Source organism: Vulpes vulpes, chromosome 13 (genome assembly GCF_048418805.1).
Source record: "Vulpes vulpes isolate BD-2025 chromosome 13, VulVul3, whole genome shotgun sequence".
NCBI lineage: Eukaryota > Metazoa > Chordata > Mammalia > Carnivora > Canidae > Vulpes > Vulpes vulpes.
Window position 1 is genome coordinate 128,470,896 of NC_132792.1, and position 25,259 is coordinate 128,496,154.

Here is a 25,259-nt window from a genome sequence, read left to right on the forward strand (position 1 = left end):
AGTTGTTATCTTCCTCCTTGACATTTTCTGCAGACATATAACTTCAGAATATATACACTATGTCCCTCCTCCACTTCTGATTAAAAATCTGCAAGGTTAATGCAGCTATAATTTCTATTGGCCTCAGTCTATAACTATGTTGCCATTCAGAACAGATGATGAATAAACCAGTTGCAAAAATTCTTTTTCTTTTTAAGATTTTATTTATTTATTTGACAGAGAGAGAGAGAGAGAGAGAGAGAGAAAGAGAGTGAGAGAGAGAGAGAGAACAAGCACAAGTAGGCAGAGCAGTAGAGGGTGAAGAATATGCATACTCCCCGCTGAGCAGGGATTCCCAATGCAGGGCTCAATCCCAGGACCTGGGATCATGATCTGAGCTGAAGGCAGACACTTAACTGACTGACCCACATAGGCACCCCTCAAAAAAATCGGTAATGCTATTTTTCACTTAAGTTTATCCATATCTGATAACAGCAATAAAAAAATGAGATGATTGAAGTGCTTTATGAAGTAGAAGTTCTCTCTCACACACACAAAATCAATTTATAAAAGCTCATTCATCATTTACAAAATTATCTCTTTTCAACCTTCATTTTCATATATTGCTAGTTACTAACTTTAGACAACTTGCCTCATCCATAGCCCATGTTGGGGCAGCCCATGTCACCTGTCTAGGAGTCAATCAGATTCATCTTTTGAGAATTTGCAATAATCACAACAGAGAAAATTCAAATGTGAGCCATTATTGGTAGGTCAATATGATAAACATTGTAAAGTAACGATAATATCAAGTAATTTTATTATGCTTATTCTGTGCAAGGCACTGTTCTACTATTCTCATTTTAGAAATACGGAAACAGAGGTACAGAAAGTTTCAATAACATTCCCCACATTAAACAACTTTGAAACAAAAAGGTAAACCTGGATTTGTTGAATACTCCACTATCACCTGGCCAGGGGTGGGGACCCTGTACTTTCACCTGCTTCTTCTCCTTTCACCACCCCTCCTGAGGCTGCTTACCTTTACTTGGACTCCAGAGGGCTCTGGGAATCTCTTTGGAGGTGTGACTTAATTTAAGGTAGTTCTCTGTAATGTATAACCAAATGAGTCTTCTAATAACTATTTTTAAAGCAGATTTGTAATTTGCCTTATGAAATATGTATATAGATAAAGTCACCCAGAACAGTTTCATTTTCTCTTAATTTCATTTACCAATAAAAAATCTTTTTCTGGGATACCTGGGTGGCTCAGCGCTTGAGCATCTGCCTTCAGCTTGGGTCATGATCCCAGGATTTGGGATCAAGTCCCACATGGAGCTCCTGCAAAGAGCCTGCTGCTTCTCCCTCTGCTTGTATTTCTCTCTCTCTCTCTGTGTCTCTCATGAATAAATAAATATTTTTTTAAAAAATATTTTTCTCCCTCTGTAAATGATTTTAGATTATTTTTGTTCAACTGTTTTTGTTCAACAACCCTAATGGAGTCATGATACTACAGTTAAATATACCTGCTAGCTTAAATTAACCCCTACTATTTCTACTTTCATTTTCTAAAATATAAAACAGTGGTCAAAATAGCCTAATCTGTCTTTCTTGCATTATCTTCACCCTCTCCAACCCCCTCCTAAGAACATAACCATAGGCTTCCTCAATGATAATATGGCTATTTCATTATTCTCCTTTAAACTGCTTTAGGAGTTTAGGAGTTCTAACTTCTATCAAGTTGGAGAACGTAGCTTCTGGAAAGACTTTAGTCGACACAAGGCCAAATAGATTTTTGAATATTGGAATGGAGAAGATCTTCCCAACTCTGCACAATAGGGTGAGTTTCTATTTTGAACTATTGGGATTTCATCAAGATAAGAAGCTTTTGCACAGCAAGTGATACAGTCAACAAAACTAAAAGACAACCTACAGAATGGGAGAAGATATTTGCAAATGACGTATCAGATAAAGGGCTAGTTTCCAAGATCTATAAAGAACTTATTAAACTCAACACCAAAGAAACAAACAATCCAATCATGAAATGGGCAAAAGACATGAAGAGAAATCTCACAGAGGAAGACATGGACATGGCCAACAAGCACATGAGAAAATGCTCCACATCACTGGCTATCAGAGAAATACAAATCAAAACCACAATGAGATACCACCTCACACCAGTGAGAATGGGGAAAATTAACAAGGCAGGAAACCACGAATGTTGGAGAGGATGCGGAGAAAGGGGAACCCTCTTACACTGTTGGTGGGAATGTGAACTGGTGCAGCCACTCTGGAAAACTGTGTGGAGGTTCCTCAAAGAGTTAAAAATAGATCTGCCCTACGACCCAGCAATTGCACTGCTGGGGGTTTACCCCAAAGATACAGATGCAATGAAACACCGGGACACCTGCACCCCGATGTTTATAGCGGCGATGTCCACAATAGCCAAACTGTGGAAGGAGCCTCGGTGTCCATCGAAAGATGAATGGATAAAGAAGATGTGGTTTATGTATACAATGGAATATTACTCAGCTATTAGAAATGACAAATACCCACCATTTGCTTCAACGTGGATGGAACTGGAGGGTTTTATGCTGAATGAAATGAGTCAATCAGAGAAGGACAAACATTATATGTTCTCATTCATTTGGGGAATATAAAAAATAGTGAAAGGGAATAGAAGGGAAGAGAGAAGAAATGGGTAGGAAATATCAGAAAGGGAGACAGAACATAAAGACTCCTAACTCTGGGAAACTAACTAGGGGTGTTGGAAGGGGAGGAGGCCGGGGGGTGGGGGTGAATGGGGGACGGGCACTGAGGGGGGCACTTGACAGGATGAGCATTGGGTGTTATTCTGTATGTTGGCAAATTGAACACCAATAAAAAATAAATTTATTATTAAAAAAAAGAAAACAAAACTTTGCAAAAGGGTAGTAATTCTGTGATGTATTCTTTGCCCTTTACAATTATCAACCAAAATTGAAAGGAAACATACCAAACTCTGAGAGAGAAGGTCCTGAAGTCCTCCTATTCAGAATACACAAAGGCTAACAAAAATGTTCAGGAGAGACCAACAGGAATAATTTTCTATAAGTGACAAAAGCCAGCAAATCTGCACCAGATGTCATAGGCACCCACGTTATTGAAAATCAATGGATTTTATAAAAATTTTAATAATGCAGCCACAGAGAAAATCCCTTTGTACAAAGAAAAGTGCCATATCTAAACTTTACAACCTCGCCTGAATAAAAGGTATGGAAAATGGAGTCTACCACTGAGTCTAGGAAGCCTTCCTCCTATGAGCCTCCAACTGCTAAACCTTCTAGCAGGATTTGAAGTAGTTAACTAGAAATCCAAATTGGAAAATAACAAACTCCAACTTTGTTTTACTTTATCAATATTGTTAAGAGAATGATGTAATTGTTTGGGGGTTTTGCAAAGACATTCCATGTCACTTCAGTTTTAATACCAGGCTGGAGCCTGCCTGGTCTGCCAGCATAAGCCAGATAAACACAGACCTGTAGTCTTTCTATTCATCTCCGGATAGTTACTCAGAAAGATTCTGGAAAATATGCCTATTATGAACTAAACATTTCACTTTTCATTTTATCCATGTGCCAGAAGTCCATTCCTTGGATAAACACTTTACAAACTGACACTCTAAAAGTCACTAAACATGATAAAGTATGTGTGCATCATTTCAGGACTGATTAAATATTTTCTCTCCCATGACAAATGAACAGTTACATACTATATGAAAAGATTGGAACCAACATTCCTTTTCTTTCTTTCCTTTATTTTGTCTCTATTTTGCACGAAAGATTAATTTTCCATTTCAACTCATTCGTTATGCAATCTTGGCTTTGGTAAAATACCACTCAAGCAATATTACACGCAGAAATAGTATTTATTTTTTTAAACATGTGATTGAAAATTCTTTCACAAATGTGCTTTCTTCCCCTACTATTTCTCAGCTTTTATTACTGGTTGTTTCCAATTGCCTTTGTTATTATTTATATTAAATGGAGGAGAGAGGGGAACTAGTATATTCAATTTAAAAATAAAAAAATATTAGTAGTATGAGGTACATTAAGTGTATGTTAAAATTATACAGTCATTCTTCATCACATCAAAATGCCAAACTGAAGCACATTAATTAGTTCTGAAGTATGATTATAATCATTGCTTTTCTAGTTAAATTTACTGTTATCTCACTTATGATTAGAAGATTAGTTACATTCTACTCTTTTTCCTGTCTTTAGCTCCTGGGATAGCACTGGGGACTTTCATTCTGAAACACATTTTAAAAACAGAACTTTACATAAAAATTTCAGTAGGATATATGTCCTGTCGAAAATATAAACATATTTGAATCAAATTTTTTCATTTGTAAAAAAAATCACATACTTTCTAAAAAAATAAAATAGTTCCCTTTAAAATAAAGAAGTGCTACAAACAAATTGCTTTGTTTTCCATTATCCACATAAGGTGTCACAAGTTAATTATATCTTTCTCACCTCTTTTTTACTTTATCTGGAACTCCATATAAGTTAACTGACAAAGGTAAACTATCTAATGTAATAGTTATAATTCAAATTTTATTTTTGGTCATTTGTATCTGCTTTATTGATGCCAGAATAATAAATTTAGTGAAACTACAGGAATTGGTAGCTGAAACAAATTGTTTCTAAAATCTGCTCTTTCTCTATTTCAAAAGCCAGTTTCACCATAAAACATGTATTTTACCAGTGGAACATAATAGTAAAAATTCTAAGAAAAAATTCAAGCTAGTCACAATTTACAAAAAAGGATCTCTGAGTATTAGAAACCAATCTTATAACTCCCACTCTCATTATTCTTTAAGTAGAGATTTAAAGGAATGGCCACTTATTAGACAAATCCAGAATCTCTTACATTCTCTGCTTGTGAGCTGAGACAGACACTGAGTAATTCTGTGGGAAAATAAAAACAACATATTTGGTCTGGTAATATTTTTCCACAATTGAAGAGAGCGCTTATGTTAATTAAAAATAAAATAAAAGCAGAAGCTGAAATAAACACATACAGTATGTATGCAGCCAATCTCAACAAGATTCTGCTGAAACCCATCTTGTAATACAATACGATAGTTTGGCTTGCCCAGTGAAATCATCTGAAGATGAGAGTATGTTCATCCATTTGTATTTGGGTTTTGGGTAATGTTCAAGAATCATCTACTCAGTTGTTTTACTTTCTGAGAGAATTGAAGAGTTCAAACTATTTATTCAAAAGCCATACATTTTTGTTCATGTGAAATAGGAACACAGTCCTACTTCTCAGATTCATAGCAAAAATGTGTGAGTAAACAGAAAAAATTAGCATATAAAACTATGTTAACAAATGGCACATAAAAAAAGTCTGATTTGCTTTAAAAAATTTACGAACCATTGTTTCTTTTGAATATTTTTATTTATTAAGGAAATTATAAAATGACCCAAAAACCCCATAATATTCCATTATGGAAAAAATTCTAATTAGTATCTTGATAAAAGTTCACTTAAACATTAAACTAAGAGCCCAGACTTCTTTTTTTCTTTGTAAGTACTCAAATATAAAGATGAATTAGTATACAATTTCTTTCAAAGCATGCTGATTCAGTTTGCCTAGTTCACGAACCATTCTCATCAATACACTTTTCTAGTAAAAGCCTCTTAACTGGCCTCACTTGAGGGAACTTGAGGAAACTTTGTATATTGCAAAGAACAAGCAAGGTATTCTGTTCCTACAGCCCTAGAACACAGAAGGAAGAATTGGGTTATATACCTTTTACAAACAAGGAAGCTGAGGTCCAGGCACTTTCTGTGGTTTTTCCGACTGCAATTGTAAGGTAGAACTGTCAGGACCCTGTCCACCACACTGATTTGCCTTCTTTCATAGCAACTGCAGTGAGTGTGTGGAATGCTAAATTGCCTCAAAAACTTTGAGAAACAGAAAAGTTCTATCACAATATGATCTTCAGGACACTTAGAGCCCAACTCAGTTATCACAATTATTTCTAAATGATTCTCAACTAGTTCTAAAAATAAAAGCATATACATTTGTCACTGATTGTCACAGGGCCTCCTGTGATAGGGTACAAAGTAAAACTAAAATGTCTTGTGTTGTAATAGCATCACAGAGATAAAAACAGAACCTCACAAAGAAATTCCTCTGATGAAGATGCTTCCAATATATTCATACAACCAAACTTTACTGTATATTCACTGCCTCAAGGTCAGGAAAATGAAAAAGTTCAGCTTTGTTGGTACTTAGACATGCAGACCAAGTAGAATTAGTGTGTTTATATACCATCTTACCTCCAAAATGGATTGCAGCTGGCTTAATAATATGACACATAGAACATAATAATAACCTGTAATAAACAGAAAATAAAGGAAGAATGGGAGACTGAGAAGCTCTCTGCTCAAATACATATTCCTGGCTCTCCTCTCCTTCAGGGCCTTGCCTAGGCAACTCAAAGAGATCAAACAAAATATAGAGTTGGCATTTCATTTTAAATTTAGGTTTTTTTTTTTGAGGGGGGGGGGATAGCCTAGGTAGAGGGATTTCTTCACAAAGAAACACAAGTACAAAGAAACTGTAAAAGCCTGAGGCCTTGTGTTCCCAAGAAGTTTATACTGGTAGAGAGAGCCCTTGGAGCTAGGAATGAGAAGGGAGAGGCTAACCAGATGGCCAAGGCCTCATAGCTGGGAAGGAGACCCAAGACTTGAGAATCTCAGTCGAACTCACCATTCCCTCAGCTGCAGGAGAGGAGGCAGCCAACCTGGCTTTGTGAAACCCCCTTAGCATGTCAGGAAGAAGCGCTTTTGACTGCTTACATACAGTTCTAGGAGAAGCCATGAATTCCACAGAGTCTCGTATATTCCAGACTGCCAGGCATGTGTGTGATTTTATTTTAAGCTTAGCTTCCTAAGACCTGCCCCTGGCTCAGAAGAGCTATCATCAGCAAAGGACTGGTCAGAGGTTACACTGAAGCCCCTAGCGCCTGAGAGGCTTCTATCTCATTTGCTGATGGGTCTGAATACATCCTGGAGAATGTTCTCAAGTCAGCTCTACACCCTCGTCTGATGGCTCATGAGGAAGTGCCACCTGGGAAACTTACACACAGCCTTCCCCACCCTCGGGTGGACTGCAATCCCAGGATGATCCTATCTCCTTCCTGATTCTGTCTGTTAAATCATTTTGCTTGTTGCTCCTTGTATCCAGGAGCTGTGAGTGGCCTATTAATTACTTTACACTAAGACCTCCATTGTTTCAACAAACATCTAGCCATGGAATTCTCCTCTGTCCCAAATACAGTCAGTCTTCTCAGATAGAGCTGCAGATCTCTGGGCAGGACCTCTGTGTCTCTGCACAAGAGCTAAAGCTGGAGGTGAGAAAGTGGCCCACTTGTCCTAAAGTGAGACTTCTGTTCTACAAGCAGGAGCTGAGGTGGGTAGCCCCTACTCATCTTGGCTTGCACTTCTTGGTGTATACAGAACCCTCATCCTAACAGTCAGCTGGAGAAAAAAATTGGGGGCCCAATATTCTTCATTTGCCACCCCAGGGAGAGAGCTTACACCTTGCAGATGGGGGCTGGGTTAAGGAAAGGAGCCCCTCCTCTCTACATCATTCATCTAGAATAGAACTTCTACAGTACGCTGCAGCTAGCAGGATGAGCAATGTTGGCAGTCTGCTGATCCTAGGGTGAAATAATAGACTGGTACCTAGGGACAGACTACCTGCTTGGATTAGAGTTCTGAGAGCAGTTTCCATAAGATCAAACTTGGAAAGAATGGGTTGTGGCTTAAATGCCACAGACTCCCACTGTTCTTGACAAGATTTAGTAGATTGTCTTAAATGAATGATTCTCCATTTGCTGGATGCCCTTAGAACATTTTCTTGAGCTGTTAAATGATTGTTTTAGATTATTTTCTCCAGTTAACTGTTCATTTTTTGGGATGAGAGTTCATTCTGGAAGTCAGTCTCCTAAGCTCAAGTATTTTATTTTATTTTCAAGTATTTTAGTAAAATCTATATGACAAAGGGGTTCTATATATATATTTATATTATATATATATAATATATATATTTACAATCTAGGTATTGTTTCTCTTATTTCACAGATAAGGACAAAGATTCAAAAGTTATGATAAATCCTTGAAGCCATAGCACCAGCACTTTGGAGTAAGTGCAGATACACAGAAGTGATACCAAAATCTATGTTCTATAACCATATGAGGCTGCCCAATGTCTGATCCAGTGGAGACAGTAAAGAACATAAACCAAACAAATAAATACAAGGACTGAGTCTGAAATCTGTCTGTGGTTTCTTTTACTACCACCAAATTTTTCTTATCTCTAATTAAGATAATGTGAATATAATATAGCAATTAACATCTACTGATCATTTACTAAAAACTAAGCATCTGGCAAATATTAGCTAACTCAATTCTCACCCACAGAAGTAGGTACTGTTAAAGTATTGGCCCAAAATCACAGAGCTAACACGTGAAAGGCAGGATTTGGACTACAAGGCCATGAGGCCGGGGCCTTCCTGAATAGAATTACTACTGATTGCTGACCTGGTCAGGTGAGATTGCTACAAACATGGAACAAAGATATATTTCTTTGAGAAATGCTATTTTTATTTTTTTAAAGATTCATGTATCTATTTGGGACAGAGAGAGGGGAGCAGGGGGAGGGGCACAGGGAGAGAATCCTCAAGTAGATACCCCGGTGAGTGGAGTCCAACACAGGGCTCACTCCCATGACCCATGAGATAATGACCTGAATCAAAAACAAGAGTTGGACACTTAATGGACTCAGTCACCTGAGCATCCTTTAATTTTTATTTTTGAATTTCATAATTGTTTAATTATAAAAAAATGGTTTTCCTAACAGTTGGCCATTAGGCAGTTTTTCTTTCATGCAACTAACTGAAAATTCTGTTATAATGTGGACATTTTTCTTCTTATTCCAGTATAGTTGATGTACAATGTTGTATTAGTCAAGTGGACAATATAGTGATTCAGAAATGCCAAACTTAGGGCTCATTTTGGTAAGTGTTCTGTTAATCCTCCTCACCTGTTTCACCCATCCACTGACCCATCTCCGCTCTGGAAACCATCAGTTTTTTTTTTATAGTTCAGAGTATGTTTTTTGATTAGTCTCTTTTTTATTTGTTTCATAATTCTACATGAGTAAAATCATACAGTATTTGTCTTCCTTTGACTGACATTTCACTATGCATTATTATCTCTAGATATATCCACCTTGTTGCAAATGTTAAGATCTCATTCTTATGGTTGAGTAGTATTTCACTGTATATATAGCACATCTTCTTTATCCATTCATCTAGCAATGGACATGTAGGCTATTTTCATAATGTAGATCTTGTAAATAATGCTGCAATAAATATAGGGGTACATATATCTTTTCAAATTAGTATTTTCATATTCTCTGGGTAATGGCACAGTTGTGGAATTATTGGATCATATGATAATTCCATTTTTATTTTTTTGATTAACCTCTATAAAAGTTACACTAGTAGCATCCTACTAACAGTGCATGAGGGTTCCTTTTTCTCAGTATCTCCACCAACACTTCTTATTCCAGTATTTTTATTTGTTTTTTATTTTGGCCACTGTGACAATTATAAAGTGATATATCATGCTGGTTTGCATTTGCATTTCCTTGATGATGAGCAATGTTGAGCATCTTTTCACATGTCTATTGGTCATCTGGATATTTTCTTTGGAGAAATGCATGTTGAGGTCTTCTACTTTTTAATTAGGTGTGTGTGTGTCTGTGTGTGTGTGTGTGTGTGTGTTGAGTTGTATGAATTCTTTATATATTTTGACACTTTATTGGATAGGTCATTTGCAAATATCTTCTCCCATTCATTAGGCTGGCTTTCAGTCTTGTTGAATCTTTCCTTTACTGTGTAGAAGTTTTTATTTTGATTTATTCTCAACAGTCTATTTTTGCTTTTGATTCCCTTGCCTCAGGAGACTTATCTAGAAAAATGTTGCTTCAGCTAATGTCAGAAAAATTACTGCCTGTGTTCTCTTCTAGGATTTTTATGCTTTCAGGTCTCATACTGAGGTTCACAATCCATTTTGAGCTTATTTTTGTGTATGGTGTAAGAAAGTGCTCCAGTTCCATTCTCTTCTATGTAGCTTTCCAGGTTTCCAAGCACCTATTTGCTGAAGAGATTGACTTTTTCTCATTATACAATCTCAACTTTGTCAAAGATTAATTAACCATATAATTGTGGGTTTTATTTCTGGGCTCTCTTTTCTGTTCCATTGATCTATGTGTCTATTTTTGTGCCAGCACCATACTACTATGATTACTACAATTTTTTAGTGTATCTTGAAATCTGGGACTGTGATATCTCCAGTTGTGTTCTTTTTCAAGACTGCTTTGGCTATTTAGGGGCTTTTGGCATTCCATACAAATTTTATTATTATTTGTTTTCATTCTATGAAAAATTCTGTTGGTATTTTGCTAGGCATTTCAGTAAATCTATAGATTGCTCTGAGGAGTACAGATATTTTAACAATATTCGTTCTTCCAATCCATGAGCATGGAATATCTTTCCATTTGTTTCTCTTGTCTGCAATTTCTTTCATCAATGCTTTCAGAGAATAGAATTTCACCTCCTTGGTTAAGTTTATTCCTAGTTATTTTATCACTTTTGGTGCAATTGTAAACGGACTGTTAATTTCTCTTTCTGCTGCTTCATTATTAGTGTATAGAAATGAGATGGATTTCTGTACATTGGTTTTGTGTCCTGTAAGTTTATGGAACTTATTTATCAGTTTTATTATTTTTAAAAAAAAATATTTTATTTATTTAATTGAGAGAGAGAGAGAGACAGGCAGAGGGAGCAGGCTCCATGCAGGAAGCCTGATGTGGGACTTGATCCCCGGTCCCCAGGATCACGCCCTGGGCTGAGGGCGGTGCTAAACCGCTGAGCCACTGGAGTTGCCCTTATTTGTCAGTTTTAGTAGTTTTTTGGTGGAGTCTTGCAGGTTTCCACATACAGTAACAGTCACCGCAAATAGTGAATGCTTTACTTTTTCCTTATTGATTTAGATCACTTTTATTAATTTTTCTTGACTTATTTCTGTGGCTAGAACTTCCAGTACTATGCTGAATAAGAGTGGTAAGAGTGGGCATCCTTGTCTTGTTCTCATTCTTGTTCTTAAGGGGAAAGCCCTCAGTTTTCACCATTGAGTATGATGTTTCCTGTGGGTTTTTCATTAATGGCCTTTACTATGTTGAAGTATGTTCCCTCTAAAACTACTTTCTTAAAGTTTTATTATAAATGGATATTTTACTTTGTCAAATGTTATTTCTGGGCCTATTAAAAAGATCATATGCTTTCTTTTGTTGATACAATGTATCATATTGATTGATTTGTGAACATTGAATGACTCTTGTACCCCAGCAATAAATCCAACTTGATTGTGAGTGATTTTTAAACATATTGGATGCAGTTTGTTGAAATTTTGTTGAGGATTTTTGCACCTATGTTCATCAGAGATATGGGCCTATAGTTCTCTTTTTCTATAATGTCTTTATGTGATTCTGCTATCAGGGTAATGCTGGCCTCAAAGAGTAAATTTGGAAACTTTCCTTCCTTTTCAATTTTTGGAATAATTTGAGAAGAATAGGTATTAACTCTTCTTTAAATGTTCAACAGAATTTGCCTGTGAAGCCATGTGGTCCTGGACTTTTGTTGGTTGGGAATTATTTGATTACTGACTCAATTTTGCAGCTGGTAATCAGTCTGTTCAAATTTTCTATTTCTTCCTGGTTCAGTTTTGGTATGTTATATATTTCTAGGCATTTATCCATTTCTTCTAGGTTGTCCAATTCATTGGGATATAATTTTTCATAATATTCTCTTATAATCCTTTGTATTTCTGTAGTGTCAATGATTACTTCCCTTTCATTTCTGATTTTGTTGTTTTGAATCTTTTTCCCACCTCTCTCTTTTGATGATGAGTCTGACTAAAAGTTTGAGATTTTTCTTGCTTTCTCAGGTAGCACTGTGTTGCTGTAAATTTCCCCCTTTGAAAAGCTTTCGCTACATCCCAAAGGTTTTGGATTGCTGTGTTTTCATTTTCATTTGTTATCATGTACTTTTTTATTTCTTCTTTTATTTCCTGATTGACCCATTCATTGTTTAGTAACATATTATTTAACCTCCATGTATTTGTGGTTTTTCCAGAATTTTTCTTGTGGTTGATTTCTACTTTCATAGCACTGTGGTCAGAAAATATGTATGGTATGACCTAGATGTTTTTGAATTTGTCGAGACTTGTTTTGTGGGCTAATATGTGATCTATTCTGGAGAATGTTCCATGTAGACTTGAAAAGAATGTGGATTCTGCTGTTTTAGAATGGAATGTTCTGAATATATCCGTTAGACCCATCTGGTCCAGTTTGTCATTCAAAGCTACTACTGTTTCCTCACTGATTTTCTGTTTGATTTGTCCACTGCTGTAAGTGGATGTAATGTCCCCTACTACTATTGTACTACCATCAATTACTTCCTTTATGTTTGTTATTGGCTGCTTTACTTTTTGGTCCCCGTAGTGCTAGTATCTGGAGCCACTTTGGGCTTCAGTCTTACCAGGTGTCTGTCAGATTTTCAGTGCACTGAACTTTAGGACACAGTGAAAGCAGGGTGTGTGGTGCCAGAAAGGTCCACCTAGGTGGGAGGTGACCTGCAGCTCCTGGGGACTGAAGCACGCAGGGTTGGAAGGGGGGTATCCACAAAAGTAGGTGGGAGCAGGATGCTCAGTGTTATCAGGATTTGCATGGGTCTACTGTGGAAGGACACCTGGAGCTGACCCAGCATGTCCACAGGAGAATGCCTGGGCTGGGCATGCTCTTATCACATTAGATAGAGAGCATCATGGAATGCTGGCTCCCAGAAGTGCCATGTGTTGAGGCTATGGGGTGGAGGAGTGAAATGGTGCCTGTCAGGTACTTTGTTCCTGAAGAAATCTCCCAAAGATCCCTGCCCCTCCAGCATATGCTCTGATATTGGTAAACAAATCCCCCTCCTATATACCACAGGTGTTTTCTAAACTGCTGCCTCTATGCTGTACCTCAGTAGGGCTGTTTTGCTATCTCTTTAAGGATGGAAGATTCAGTTTTCTCTCTCTGTTTGCCCTGCTGACTCTTAATGTTCCAGGTTTTAAGCCCTGCTAATTTTAAGATGTCTCAAAATATGACCCCTCTGGTTTTCAAAGCCAAATCTTATAGGGATTCATCTTTCCTGTGTGGGATCTTTGGTGTGAGACTCTGTTTCTCCTCTTTCCATGTTGGTGCCGGCAGTGTCCCTCCCTCCTATGGATTGTCCTACAGGTCCCTCTAGCTCCCAACTGTGTTTCCACCCTTCCTATTCTCTTCAGTGTGGCCTCTTCTCTACATTTATCTATAGAGATTCTGTTCTGCCAGTCTTTGGATAATTTTCTAGGCTATTTACACTGAGGTGGCTACTATATTATTGTATCCATAGGACCAGGTGAGCATAGGGCATCCTACTCTGCCATCTTCCCTGGAAGCTGTTGTTGTTTTCACCTGTTTTTGCTTTTCATTGAAATTGGCCAATTCTCCAACAGACACCTGAAAAAATGCTCCACGTCACTTGCCATCAGGGAAATGCAAATCAAAACCACAATGAGATACAACCTCACATCAGTAAGAATGGCTAAAATTAACAAGGCAGGAAACAACAAATGTTGGCAAGGATGTGGAGAAATGGGAATCCCCATACACTGTTAGTAGAAATGCAAGCTGGTGCAGCCACTCTTGGAAACAGTATGGAGTTCCTCAATAAGTTAAAAATAGAGATACCCTATGACCCAGCAATGGCACTACTAGGTATTTACCCCAAAAATACAAATGTAGTGATCCAAAAGGGCACCTGCACCCCAATGTTTATAGCAGCAGTGTCCACAATAGCCAGACTATGGAAAGAGCTTAGATGTCCATCGACAGATAATTGAATACAGAAGATGTGATACACAATGGAACATTACTCAACCATAAGAAAGAATGAAATTTTACCATTTACATCAACATGGATGGAACTGGATGGTATTATGCTAAGTGAAATAAGTCAATCAGAGAAGGACAATTATCATACGGTTTCACTTATAGGAGGAATATGAGAGGCAATACAGAGGATCATAGGGGAAGAGAGGGAAAATGGAATGGGAAGAAATCAGAGGGAGACAAACCATGAGAGACCCTTAACTGTGGGAAAGAAACTGAGGGTTGCTAGAGAGGAGGGAGGTGGGGAGATGGGGTAACTGAGTGATGAGCATTAAGGAGGGCACAATGATGTGATGAGCACTGGGTGTTATATGCAACTGAATTACTGACCTCTACATCTGAAATAATTGATGCATTATGTGTTGGCTAATTGAATTTAAGTAAAAAGAATTTTTTTTTAAAAAAAGGAAACTGGTGAATTCTCTTCACTAATTTGTCTAGCACAATATGTCATATTAAATAAACAACAATTAAAAATGTGATATCTGTTCACAGAATATACAGGATCTTGCCTAATAAGATAATGGTAAAGAACTTCTTTAATCAAAATTTTCATTCAGGAGTTGTCAGATTTCTTTATAGAATGCGATGGTTAATTTGTTATGTGTCAACTTGGCTAAGTATGGTAACCAGTTTTGGGTCAAAAACCAATCTATATGTTGTGAAAATATTTTTAAGATGTGATTAATATTTAAATCAGTAGACTTTGAGAAAAGCAGGTTACCCTCAAAGTGGATGGGCCTCATCCAATCAGCTGAGGGTCTTAGGGAAAAAAAAGACCATGGTTATCTTAATAGGAAAAAATTCTGGAATCCTGTCTCCAGAATACTCTCAGACTCGAGACTGTAATATTAACTCCTTTCAGGAATTTCCAACCTGCTATGGGGCCAATTACTTAACCTCTCTCAGTCTCTCTGTAAACACACACACACACACACACACACACACACACACACACACACACACCCTACTGGTTCTGTTTTCTGGAGAATACTAATATAGAAAGAAAGGAGAAAAGGAGAAAATTGAGGCAGAGAAGCCAAGAGATTTGTGAGATACTTTTCTATGCACACTCACTCATGATTGCCAAATCTCCATTCTGAAAGTAAAAGTCTATGCAAGGGAAGCACCAGGCTTCCAACTTAAACTCCACTTTTAAATGTGGAAACTCAATAGTTTCCCATAACCAAACTTTTCACCCTTCTTTCTTGAAATGGGTTTCTGCTATCTTCCCTTCTCTTGTACTTCCACAGTCCTAAATCTCATCCAAAAGAGATGGTACTAAAGCATTCACAATAATTTGGTACTTAACAGATGTATACATCATTCAGAGTCATAAAAATAAGATTCAGAAATTCAATATAATATTGAAGTAAACTATTATTTTCTTTTTCTTTTATGCTTGAAAATAAAAACTGAGCTAATAATTGGTTCTTTCAGATACAGCATACTAATAAGTACTTTATAAACCTATTCTGAGAATAAATTTTTATATTAAAGTAATTTCTCACCATTTATGAGTTTCTGTCAGTGAGTTTTCCTCTGCCTCTTGATCAATTTTAGCTGAAAATGCAAGAAAAGAAAAAAAATGAGATACATAATAATTATACTATCTTAAGCAAAATATGATCCAAATAATATGAAATATACTTTTATTCATTAATTAATTCTAATGGATTCCAGAGTTTGTTTTAAATCTATATATAAATATGGTTAAATAGGTTATATTTAATTTTCATTATGTTAAAAATATGTATTAACACACATAAGATATATAATGAATTACAAATTTAAAATTCTAATTCCTTTTTCTCTAATTTCTTTAAGTCAGTCGTATTAACTTGAGAAAACAAAACAGTAGTTAAGTTCATATCCACATTAAATGCGTTTGTCAAGGATATAAATGCTAATAATTAGTTAAAAATAATTCTCCCAAGCAAAGGTACAGCAACTAAGTCAAGAAACTAAACAGAAATGGTATGTGACCTTGACCAGTGTTCTCTGCACCAGATCACAAGTGAACAGATCCAAAGACTATTTCTACAGAGGTACAAGATACTAACATTTTCTACTAATTGAAAGTAGGGAGGCAGTAGTATACTCATTTATTTGCTATCATTTTTGTCTAAAAATAAATGGCAGCCTGACATAAACCAATAGATCACATTTGAGAAAGCAATTATATCACTATTTGAAGTTATTTAAAATAACATAGGAACTCCATCACACAAAATAGGTGTGGCAGTGACTTTTACTTTTTTTGACCAGCAAGCATTCTAGGAATTTATGTATCACTCTAACATGCACACACACCTGACACAAAAGTTTCACAAATGCACTTAGTTCATGCAATACTCTCAAATATTTTTAGTCCATTCTATTAGATTTCAAAGTGTAGTTGTGACCCACTAAATTGATTTCATGCTTCACTAATAGTTTGTCACACACTCTGAAAATCACTGAGCGACAGAACAAAAAGTTAAAAAAACTCAAAGAAAACCTAGAACTGCTAGAAGAAGTTGCCTGTTTATAATCACTCTCTTTTGGGTCACACTTGTGACCATTTGGAAAATGAAGAGAAAGTGGAATAGAGAAAGTTGATTATAAAAAATCAGAACTGCATGAAATCAAACCCATGGTCATTTGAGAATTGTCAAAGTGTCTCTATCACTACTTAAAACACAATAGTCCCCCTTGGGCCGGTTAATGTTTTATAACCTCAAAATAGTGTTTGTTCAAAGGTCTGTACAGTATCTGCAAAGCCATAATCGAGGGTCACACTGCCACTCTTGGCCAGGATTGTCGAATTTAACAGGGATCATCTGAGCTGGCAGCAGAGAGCATTGTTTCCCTCTTTTCATTTTTGTACTTTAGTTGTTTATGTGAACTTACAAGTCAGTTGTTAACCATATTAAAAAACAGAATAAGTGTTCCATGATTTTACTTTGAAAAGGTTCTAACATGAGCATATCATCTTATAAAATCTGCTCTGGGCTGCCTAGCATAATAATGGTTTACTTCAAGAAGCAATTCTAGAGCCATATAAAGTGTGTAAGGGGAAACAACATAGCACCATAATGCATGTCATTTTCAGGAAGGACATTCTTCTAATCACCCTCATGTGTATATCTATCCCTTTTTTTTAAATATAGAGATTAAGACTGAGATTGGAAGAAAAATTTCTGGATTATGTTAGAAGAATCAAATAAATGATTTACGAAATTTAAAACGTGTTAGAATAAGATATTAGAGATCTATGTTCTATTCCTGATTCTTCCACTAACATTAGCTATGTAATCTTAGGCAAATAGATTAATCTGTTAACATATATAAGATATTTAGCATAGTGCCTCCAATAATAAGCAGGGACTAAATATATGTTCTTTGAAAATCTTGGACGTTAAGCTCTTGAAATTCATAAAGCGATATAATATGTAATTATCTATAATTGAATACATCAACTGCTATTCTATTATGTCTCAACTTATATACAGATAAAGAAAGCACACACAACTTTTCAAAAAGTGTAAGCCCCTAAATTGTGGTGAGTGGAATGAACTGAGTTTCATATGTTCGTAATGATTCCTTTTGATGTGTACTAAAACAGCTCTTGCTTCACTGCATGAGCAAGTTTGGCTGAAAAAACACTCTAACTCAATGTGGCAAAAGACTGGATCTTACCAAGGGAACTAAACATAAAAACAGACTCTCTTCCCCGACCTAATAGCCATATTACAATCATAAAACCAAATTGGAAAAGCAGAGAATACTTTAAAATGCTCTATTATCCATTATTTTTACATGATTTTGAAACTAAGAGGATTTGTGTATCCAGAGTTTAATCAGCTTTGATAAACAGTCAAATGAGAGATCAAAGAAAGTACATCAGAGTACACATTTCAACTGTTGATATAGAGTCAACAATTCAATGAATTAGATTTTCCTTTGTATGGCAATCTTAGAAACAAAAATTCTGGAAAAGTTGGGGTGCAATTCCATTTTTGGGAACACTGAGATACCACTTTCAAACATGCTGCTTGTATAAACACTCCATCAATATTTTGTTGTCATGATTCTTTTAAACACTTATTATGTTAACTTAGTGACAAATGCAGGATTCAGTTTCTTTAGTTAATGAGGATGAAATCTACCAAAGTAAAATAAAATGTAATTAAGTTAGTGAAAATTAAGGTATATTTTAGAAACAAAATAAGAATAACACAGCCATTCATTTACGGAGTACTCAAGCTAGTCACATGCAGTGACAAAATCTTAGACTGTGTTTTTAAGTCTGAGTAAAAGCTTCTGAGAGGTTGTGGCCATCTGTGTTATATATACATCTTTTTTAGTAAAAGCTAAAGGTGACATAGCAATAAGATTATTTTCTATAAACCAGGTTAATATTTTATTTCTAATTCTTTTATTCCTGACCTACTTTTTCAAAAATATAAATATTGTTTTCAGGTCATTTCTAATGACACAGAGGGCTTTGTGACTAGTTCTGAATGCCAATTTACTTTTAGTAGCCCTTTCCTATATATTTATAACCTACTGTCAATAAACTTTTATAACAAAATATGTAAATTTGATAGATGAGAGATTGAAATGGTTCCACTTTTCTATTTAAAGTAAGATTAAGAGTCTTTATGTTCTGTCTCCCTTCCTGATATTTCCCAACATTTCTTCTCCCTTCCTTTATATTCCCTTTCACCATTATTCATATTCCCCAAATGAATGAGAACATACACTGTTTGTCCCTCTCCGATTGACTTATTTCACTCAGCATAAAGACTCTTAACTCGGGGAAACGAACTAGGGGTGGTGGAAGGGGAGGAGGGCGGGTGTTGGAGGGGAATGGGTGACGGGCACTGAGGTGGACACTTGACGGGATGAGCACTGGGTGTTTTTCTGTATGTTGGTAAATTGAACACCAATAAAAATTAATTAAAAAAAAATAAAGTAAGATTAATTTTCCCATTTTTTAAAGCATATAGCTCATTTATTTTTTGACCTATCAAATGAGGATGGTGGCCTTCTAGTTGTTCATGATAATGATAACTATAGAAACATTTTTTAAAGCATTTAAAATAGACCAACATGTCTGAAGCTTGGTTTGGAGTGATGGTCATGTTATCCAATCACCAAGGCTCCCTGCACCCAGCTGCCCAGGAAACTGGAATTGCTGTGACCCCTAACCGACACCAAGGGCCTCCTTGGTCTCAATCTCTGGGAACTACCTCTCTTGTATCATTTATGAAAAAGCCACACTTCCTTGACAAGGTTCTTACCACTCAAACTCTTGTTTTCAGTTCCCATTGGGCTCTGTTTGGAATTAGAGCATGATATTCAGAGTCAGACAGACCAATATATGAGTTCTAGATCAGCCACTAAATTATGTGAGACTTCAATAACCTTAGTAATCACGTTTGATTTAATGACTTTTCTTTATCATTAAAACTGGGTAATAATTTGTTTCGCATTGAGTTGCCTAATTAAATAATGTATAAATCACCTGCTCCATAGGTAATAATTTTTCTTTCTTTTCCTCTCCACATTACCTTGACTATAAAAAAGGATTGGGATATGCAAATACTTCTCCATTGTAGGAGCACCAAATATTTTCTTCTTAATGCTTCTACAGATAGAACCCAGATTCAGAATGAGACATATATTGTTAAGATAAGCGTGCCTCCTTATAACAATATAAAGAAGTTATGGACCAAGAAGTATCACAGGAGACTCAAAAACTTTTACAAAAATCAAGGAATAACTCTGTATTTAATATCTTTTGTTTTTTACTTCTACTTAATTTGGTGTGTGTTGGGGAACTCCCAATCCTTATAGTGCAAGCAGAGGCTAACAGTTTCTCAGTCCCTTTTTTGAAGAACAGCAGTAAATGAAATTGCTGTATGGAATAAGACAATACCTTTTGTAAATTTAGGGAGAAACTACATAAATTCAAAAGATAAGATGATATTTTCAAAGGCTGTAGTGTTCCTCTAAAGCATACATTTTTTTGTTTACTCCATATATATACTATGGGCAACCATCCTCATCTAAGTTCCACTGCCAAGAAAATGTTCTGAGACTGGATATCCTGAAAACAGAGTCTGAAGTATGGAGAAGAGAAATGAAATGTTGGAATAAAGCAATTAATCCTATACTGGTACTGGAGGGAAGAAAAGTGCAATGTAGTGCAAATAATTAGCAGTTTCTACGGAGAAATAATCGCCAGAGAATATTCATAATTCACATTAACAGACCTAAAATCTAAAAGTGTATAAATAAATGGACCTTACAGAAGTGGATCAAACAAATGGTGCACTTCAGGGGCAAATAGGGTCTTAGATATTAATCAGAATATTCTAATTGTTATAGTGATGGTTTCCCTCTGCTCCCCAAATCTCAAAAACTAGTAAGTTGCAATTTGAGGCAGAGGAAGCTTGTGGTTAAAATCATATAATAAAATAAACACTGAACTTTCTAGCAGGCAGCCTTTATTTATTTATTTGGTTAGTTTCCCCTCCCCTCTTTATTTATTTTAGGGCTAGGGCATAAGATTACCCTTCAAATCCAAACCTAGCAAAGAGGCCATTGGCATGGACATTGCTATGTCCCCAAACCTGCAAGTGGTTAAAAAGTGTTTTAATGACTCTGTTTCAGCACTTTGGCATTCAGTGATAGCTTCTCCAACAGCACAAATACTTCCTCCCTAAAATCTCTGCTTCCACAAATATTTTCTGGCAGTTGTTGTCCTACTAAGTTACTATTTTGACCCAGTGATTAGCGTCTGTAGTCGCTTGTCTGGCTCCAGACTCTTTTGCAATGTTAAATATTTCTGCTGAACTGGTTCCAAATGACTGTGAGTAAGCAGAGGCACGGAATGGACGCCCTTTCTGATCTGGAGCTTTCATGAGGGAATACCACATATTCCCAGGTAATTGGAGACAGAGTTGCATTTGAGTAATATCAGATGGAAGGCAACTTAGAACCCTTTCATCTGCTTGTCTAGGCTCTAAATCTTTTTTGCTATTTTTCCTTTTATTTAAAGTGTTAACTAGTTTTTGTTTATAATTAGCTATGAATGTGCATTTCAGTTGCTTTTAAGTGCAGCCAGTATGGGTTATTTTTTAGACATGCAGTGCCTTTCTTCTGAGTCATTTAAAGTTGTCATTTAATTGCAGATATATTGCTTTGGTTTTGAGAATTTTGAGACACTGCTCCTGGACAGTTTGAGACACTGTTCAGTTGAGACAATGAACTGAAAGTCAAGTAAATTTAGGCAGTTTATATATATCAGAGAGTGAATGAGTATCAGAATTTCTTTCCTTAGACAGCAAAAGAAATACCTAACTCTCAATGCATTCCTTCCTTGATGCTGCAAATGTTCTTAGGACAATAAAACAAATGTTCTAGGATATTCCTGGGAGGAAGAAAAACAATATCTAGAGTATAAAATTACAGCTTGGCCTTTGCAATAGTCCACAGCCAACTTTGAGTCAATATTGAGGGTTACTCCTATTTTGTGCATAAAAATATATACGACTTGTGTCCCTAGGAATATAGGTATCTGTAAACATAATGAATAGGTGCTTGCTATAAAAATTCAAGAAACGTACATACTATAGTAAATGATGTATACTTTAAAAATTTGATATATGTGGCTTCTGGCCAAACCTAAAATACAAGAAAGCTATGTGCTATTATCACCCAGGCTGATGTAGTTATTGAAGTGGTCCTCAGTGAAATTCCTTTCTAAATCTTTATTTTAAAACTAAAGTGAAAACGACATGGGAAAACGTAATGTGCATGCATGAGTTTCACATTCTGTGAACAATACATTATAAAATAGCTATTGATTTCCAAATGAAATATTGTTTACACAACGTAATTTTTAAAATAAAATCACAAAGTCTACATATTATTCTACCTATATTCTAAGTAAATCTCTCATAAACTTTCACTAATCTTAGCATAAACAAAAGATCTGTAGCAAATCCTGTTCTTTTTTATCAAGTAAAAGCTACCTCACTGAAGATGAATTAAGAACACCCTCTTACTAATTCTAACCTTAACTTAAATTAGCACCCTTCAAATAACACAAAAATTTCTGAGTCTTTAACCAAAACTATGTAAATGCATGCTTTAAGACTGAGCTTTCCATATTAAATGCAGTATTAATTAATTCTAATTTGTAAATTCAAAATATCAAAATGCAAAACTGCTTAAACTAAAAATCCGAAAATCTGAAAATCTTTCCTGATGTATTTTCTCTGCCTCTCAACTTTACTCACCCACACAATGCAACAATTACAGTAGAAAGGTTAGGGTACTGCAATCTTAGAAACAAAAGCCACATGATTTAATGTTACAATATTTCAACCAAACTTTGAGCATCCAATATGTTTTGGATACTTTGTTAGGGGCTAATGTGTGGATAACTATTACAGCATCTTTCTTTTCAAGAAAATGTTTGAGAAAAATAAAAAATAAAAAAATAAAAAAAAAGAAAATGTTTGAGGAGAGGGACAAATCATCATGCAAATAAGCATTACAGAGGAAGCTCAATGAGAATACAGATACAGCTGATGGCATTACCATTCTAATTCTTTATATATAATAATCCACAATAATAAAACACTATAAGAGAGGCACTATAATCATTCCCATTTTACAAGAAGAAAATTAGCTGTTAAATTACTTGCCCCCCCAAAAAAATAAAAAAATAAAAATAAATAAAAATAAATTACTTGCCCAACATATCAGAAATCCAGAAATTAAGAGAAACATACAGGATTCAAACTCACACAGTCTGACCCCAGAGCCATACTGCCAAGTCAGTCATAAGAACAATTTAAGTGAAACATTTACCTATTGGGAGAGATGTTAATAAGGAAAAGAGAAAGGCAAAATGCTGAGCCAGGACTATAATGGTGGACAAGCATCAGTCAAATGAAAAAAAGTAGAGATTACAGAGGACATTTAAACAAAAAACAGCAGGAAAAAATGAACAGACATAAGTGCTACATAGTACAGGATTTCAAGAAGAAAGGATATAATGTAGACAAGACAGGAAACATAATGGAAAATAGTTGGCCAAAAAGCTGTGGAACAGAGACAGATTCTGCCTCTTATGGTGTGATAGCATAACAAATGAGGCAAAGGAGACTGAACTTTGTTCACTTTAAACCAATGGAAAGAGATTTTCACTTCTGGATTTTATTAACAAAAACTAAACTTACCTCTTTCTGTAATTAACCAGAAAACTGTATAAAATATATGAAACAACAGTTCTCATATACTAGACAACTGGAGGCATAAGCCTCTCCTTTCTGGAAGAAGGTAATAAACCAACTAGTTGAGTCCTAAAATCTTCCTGGATTTCTGTCTAAAGGCAATTTCCAGACTGTGGGCCTGGAAAGGGAACCCAAATAAGCCAGTCAGTCTTGCTGAGTTGAGGAAATACAGATAGGATTTGGGGGAGTCAAGTAGCTGAAAGTTATGGGGCAGAAAGCCAGAGAAGAAAGGGCCTTGCAAAAAAGGCCAGAAATTTGTACTGAGGTCTCTTTGAATTTTTGCTGAGTATTAGGTGGCACATATATAGAGTAAAGCAAAGACTTGGTTAGTCAAAGCAAAGAATCAAGGAGCTATAAGCTGAATAATTCTCAGAGCTCATACAGGGAGCCAAGAGATTTTCAAATTGGGAATGGACAGCTGTTGTTGACCACCTGAGACAGGATAGCTACTGGAGACCCCAGCAGGGGATGTGGGGTGGGAATTAGGACTGAATTATCACTGATGCAAAAAATAAACTAGCTGCAGAAAAGTTCATAAACCTGACTTAAAGGATCAAAACTGAGAAGTAAGTAATTTAAATTATCTACACAAGTAAATCCAAATATTCTTTAGAGTAATACACAAAATCCACACAGTCAACAATAACAGTACCTTAGATTTAATAAAAAAAATTACTAGACCAATCAAATATCAGGAAATGTAATCAATAATCAGAAGATAAACAAATCAATAGAAAAAGAACCAGGAATAACAAGAGATGAAGTAACAAATAAAATAAAAGCATTAAAATTCAAGCAGTGATTATAACTATGCTCAAATATTAAAGAAAAACATCAACATAGAAATATGGATGTCTCAGACTGTTCAGACTGCTGTAACAAAATACCAGACTTGCTAGCTTAAACAACATTCATTTGTCAAAGTTCTGGAGGCCCAAAGTCTGAGATCAGGGTGCCTATACAATAGGGTTCCAGTGAGAGTTTTCTTATTGGTTTGCAGACAGGCAACTTCTTGTTGCATTCTCACATACCACAGAACAGAGAGGCATGCTCTCTCATGTCTTTTCCTACAAGGGCATTAGTCCCATCTATGAGGACTCCATCCTCATAACCTAAGCACCTCTCAAAACCTCACCTCCTAATACCAACACAGTGAGGTTTCAACATACGAACTCTGGGTGACACAAATGTGCAGCATATAACAATGGGTGATACAAAAGAAAGAACCAAGTGGAACTTATAGAGATGAAACAAAGACAGTATCTGAAATGAAAAACTGACTTGAATTAAAAATGAAATTCATGGGCAGCCCAGGTGGCTCAGCGGTTTAGCACCTGCTTTCAGCCCAGGGCGTAATCCTGGAGTCCCGGGATCGAGTCCCACATCAGGCTCCCTACATGGAGCCTGCTTCTCCCTCTGCCTATGTCTCTGCCTCTCTTGGTCTCTGTCTCTCTCTCAAGAATAAATAAACAAAATATTTTTAAAAAACGAAATTCACTTAAAAATGAAAATAACATAAAGCTAGATATTTCAGAAGTAAAGAAGAATTAACTTCAAGACATAACAATAGGGTCTATTCCACCTGAAGCATACAGAAGAAAAGACTGAAAATACTAACCAAGACTTGAAGACCTTGGGACAATAGTCGACAGTCCAGCATAGACGAAATTGGAATAGTGAAAGAAAAGGAGAGAGCCAGGGCAGAAAAGTAGATAAAAGAACATTGGTCAAAGATTTTTCAAATCTGATAAAAACTGTCAGATCCCACGGGTCAATTAATTCCAAACAATAAAAAAAATATATAAATATACACAAAAATGCACATTATTATCCAAATCTTAAAAAATCAGCAATAAACACAAGATTTTAAAATAGCCACAAGTG

The 25,259-nt window shown here is 35.9% G+C and overlaps 1 protein-coding gene across 3 annotated transcripts in view; it reads right to left on the reverse strand.

Moving 5' to 3' along the window:
* The window catches only part of FMN2 (formin 2), a 363,611-nt gene that overhangs the window by 59,319 nt on the left and 279,033 nt on the right, over positions 1 to 25,259 (reverse strand). For all 3 annotated transcript variants that reach the window (XR_011996328.1, XM_026003374.2, XM_072732906.1), the window contains one exon: positions 15,591 to 15,642. Coding sequence is in view for 2 of the 3 variants with exons in the window: in XM_026003374.2 (XP_025859159.2) it covers positions 15,591 to 15,642 (52 nt within the window). In the remaining variant the exon portion in view is untranslated. The remainder of the gene's footprint in view (positions 1 to 15,590; positions 15,643 to 25,259) is intronic.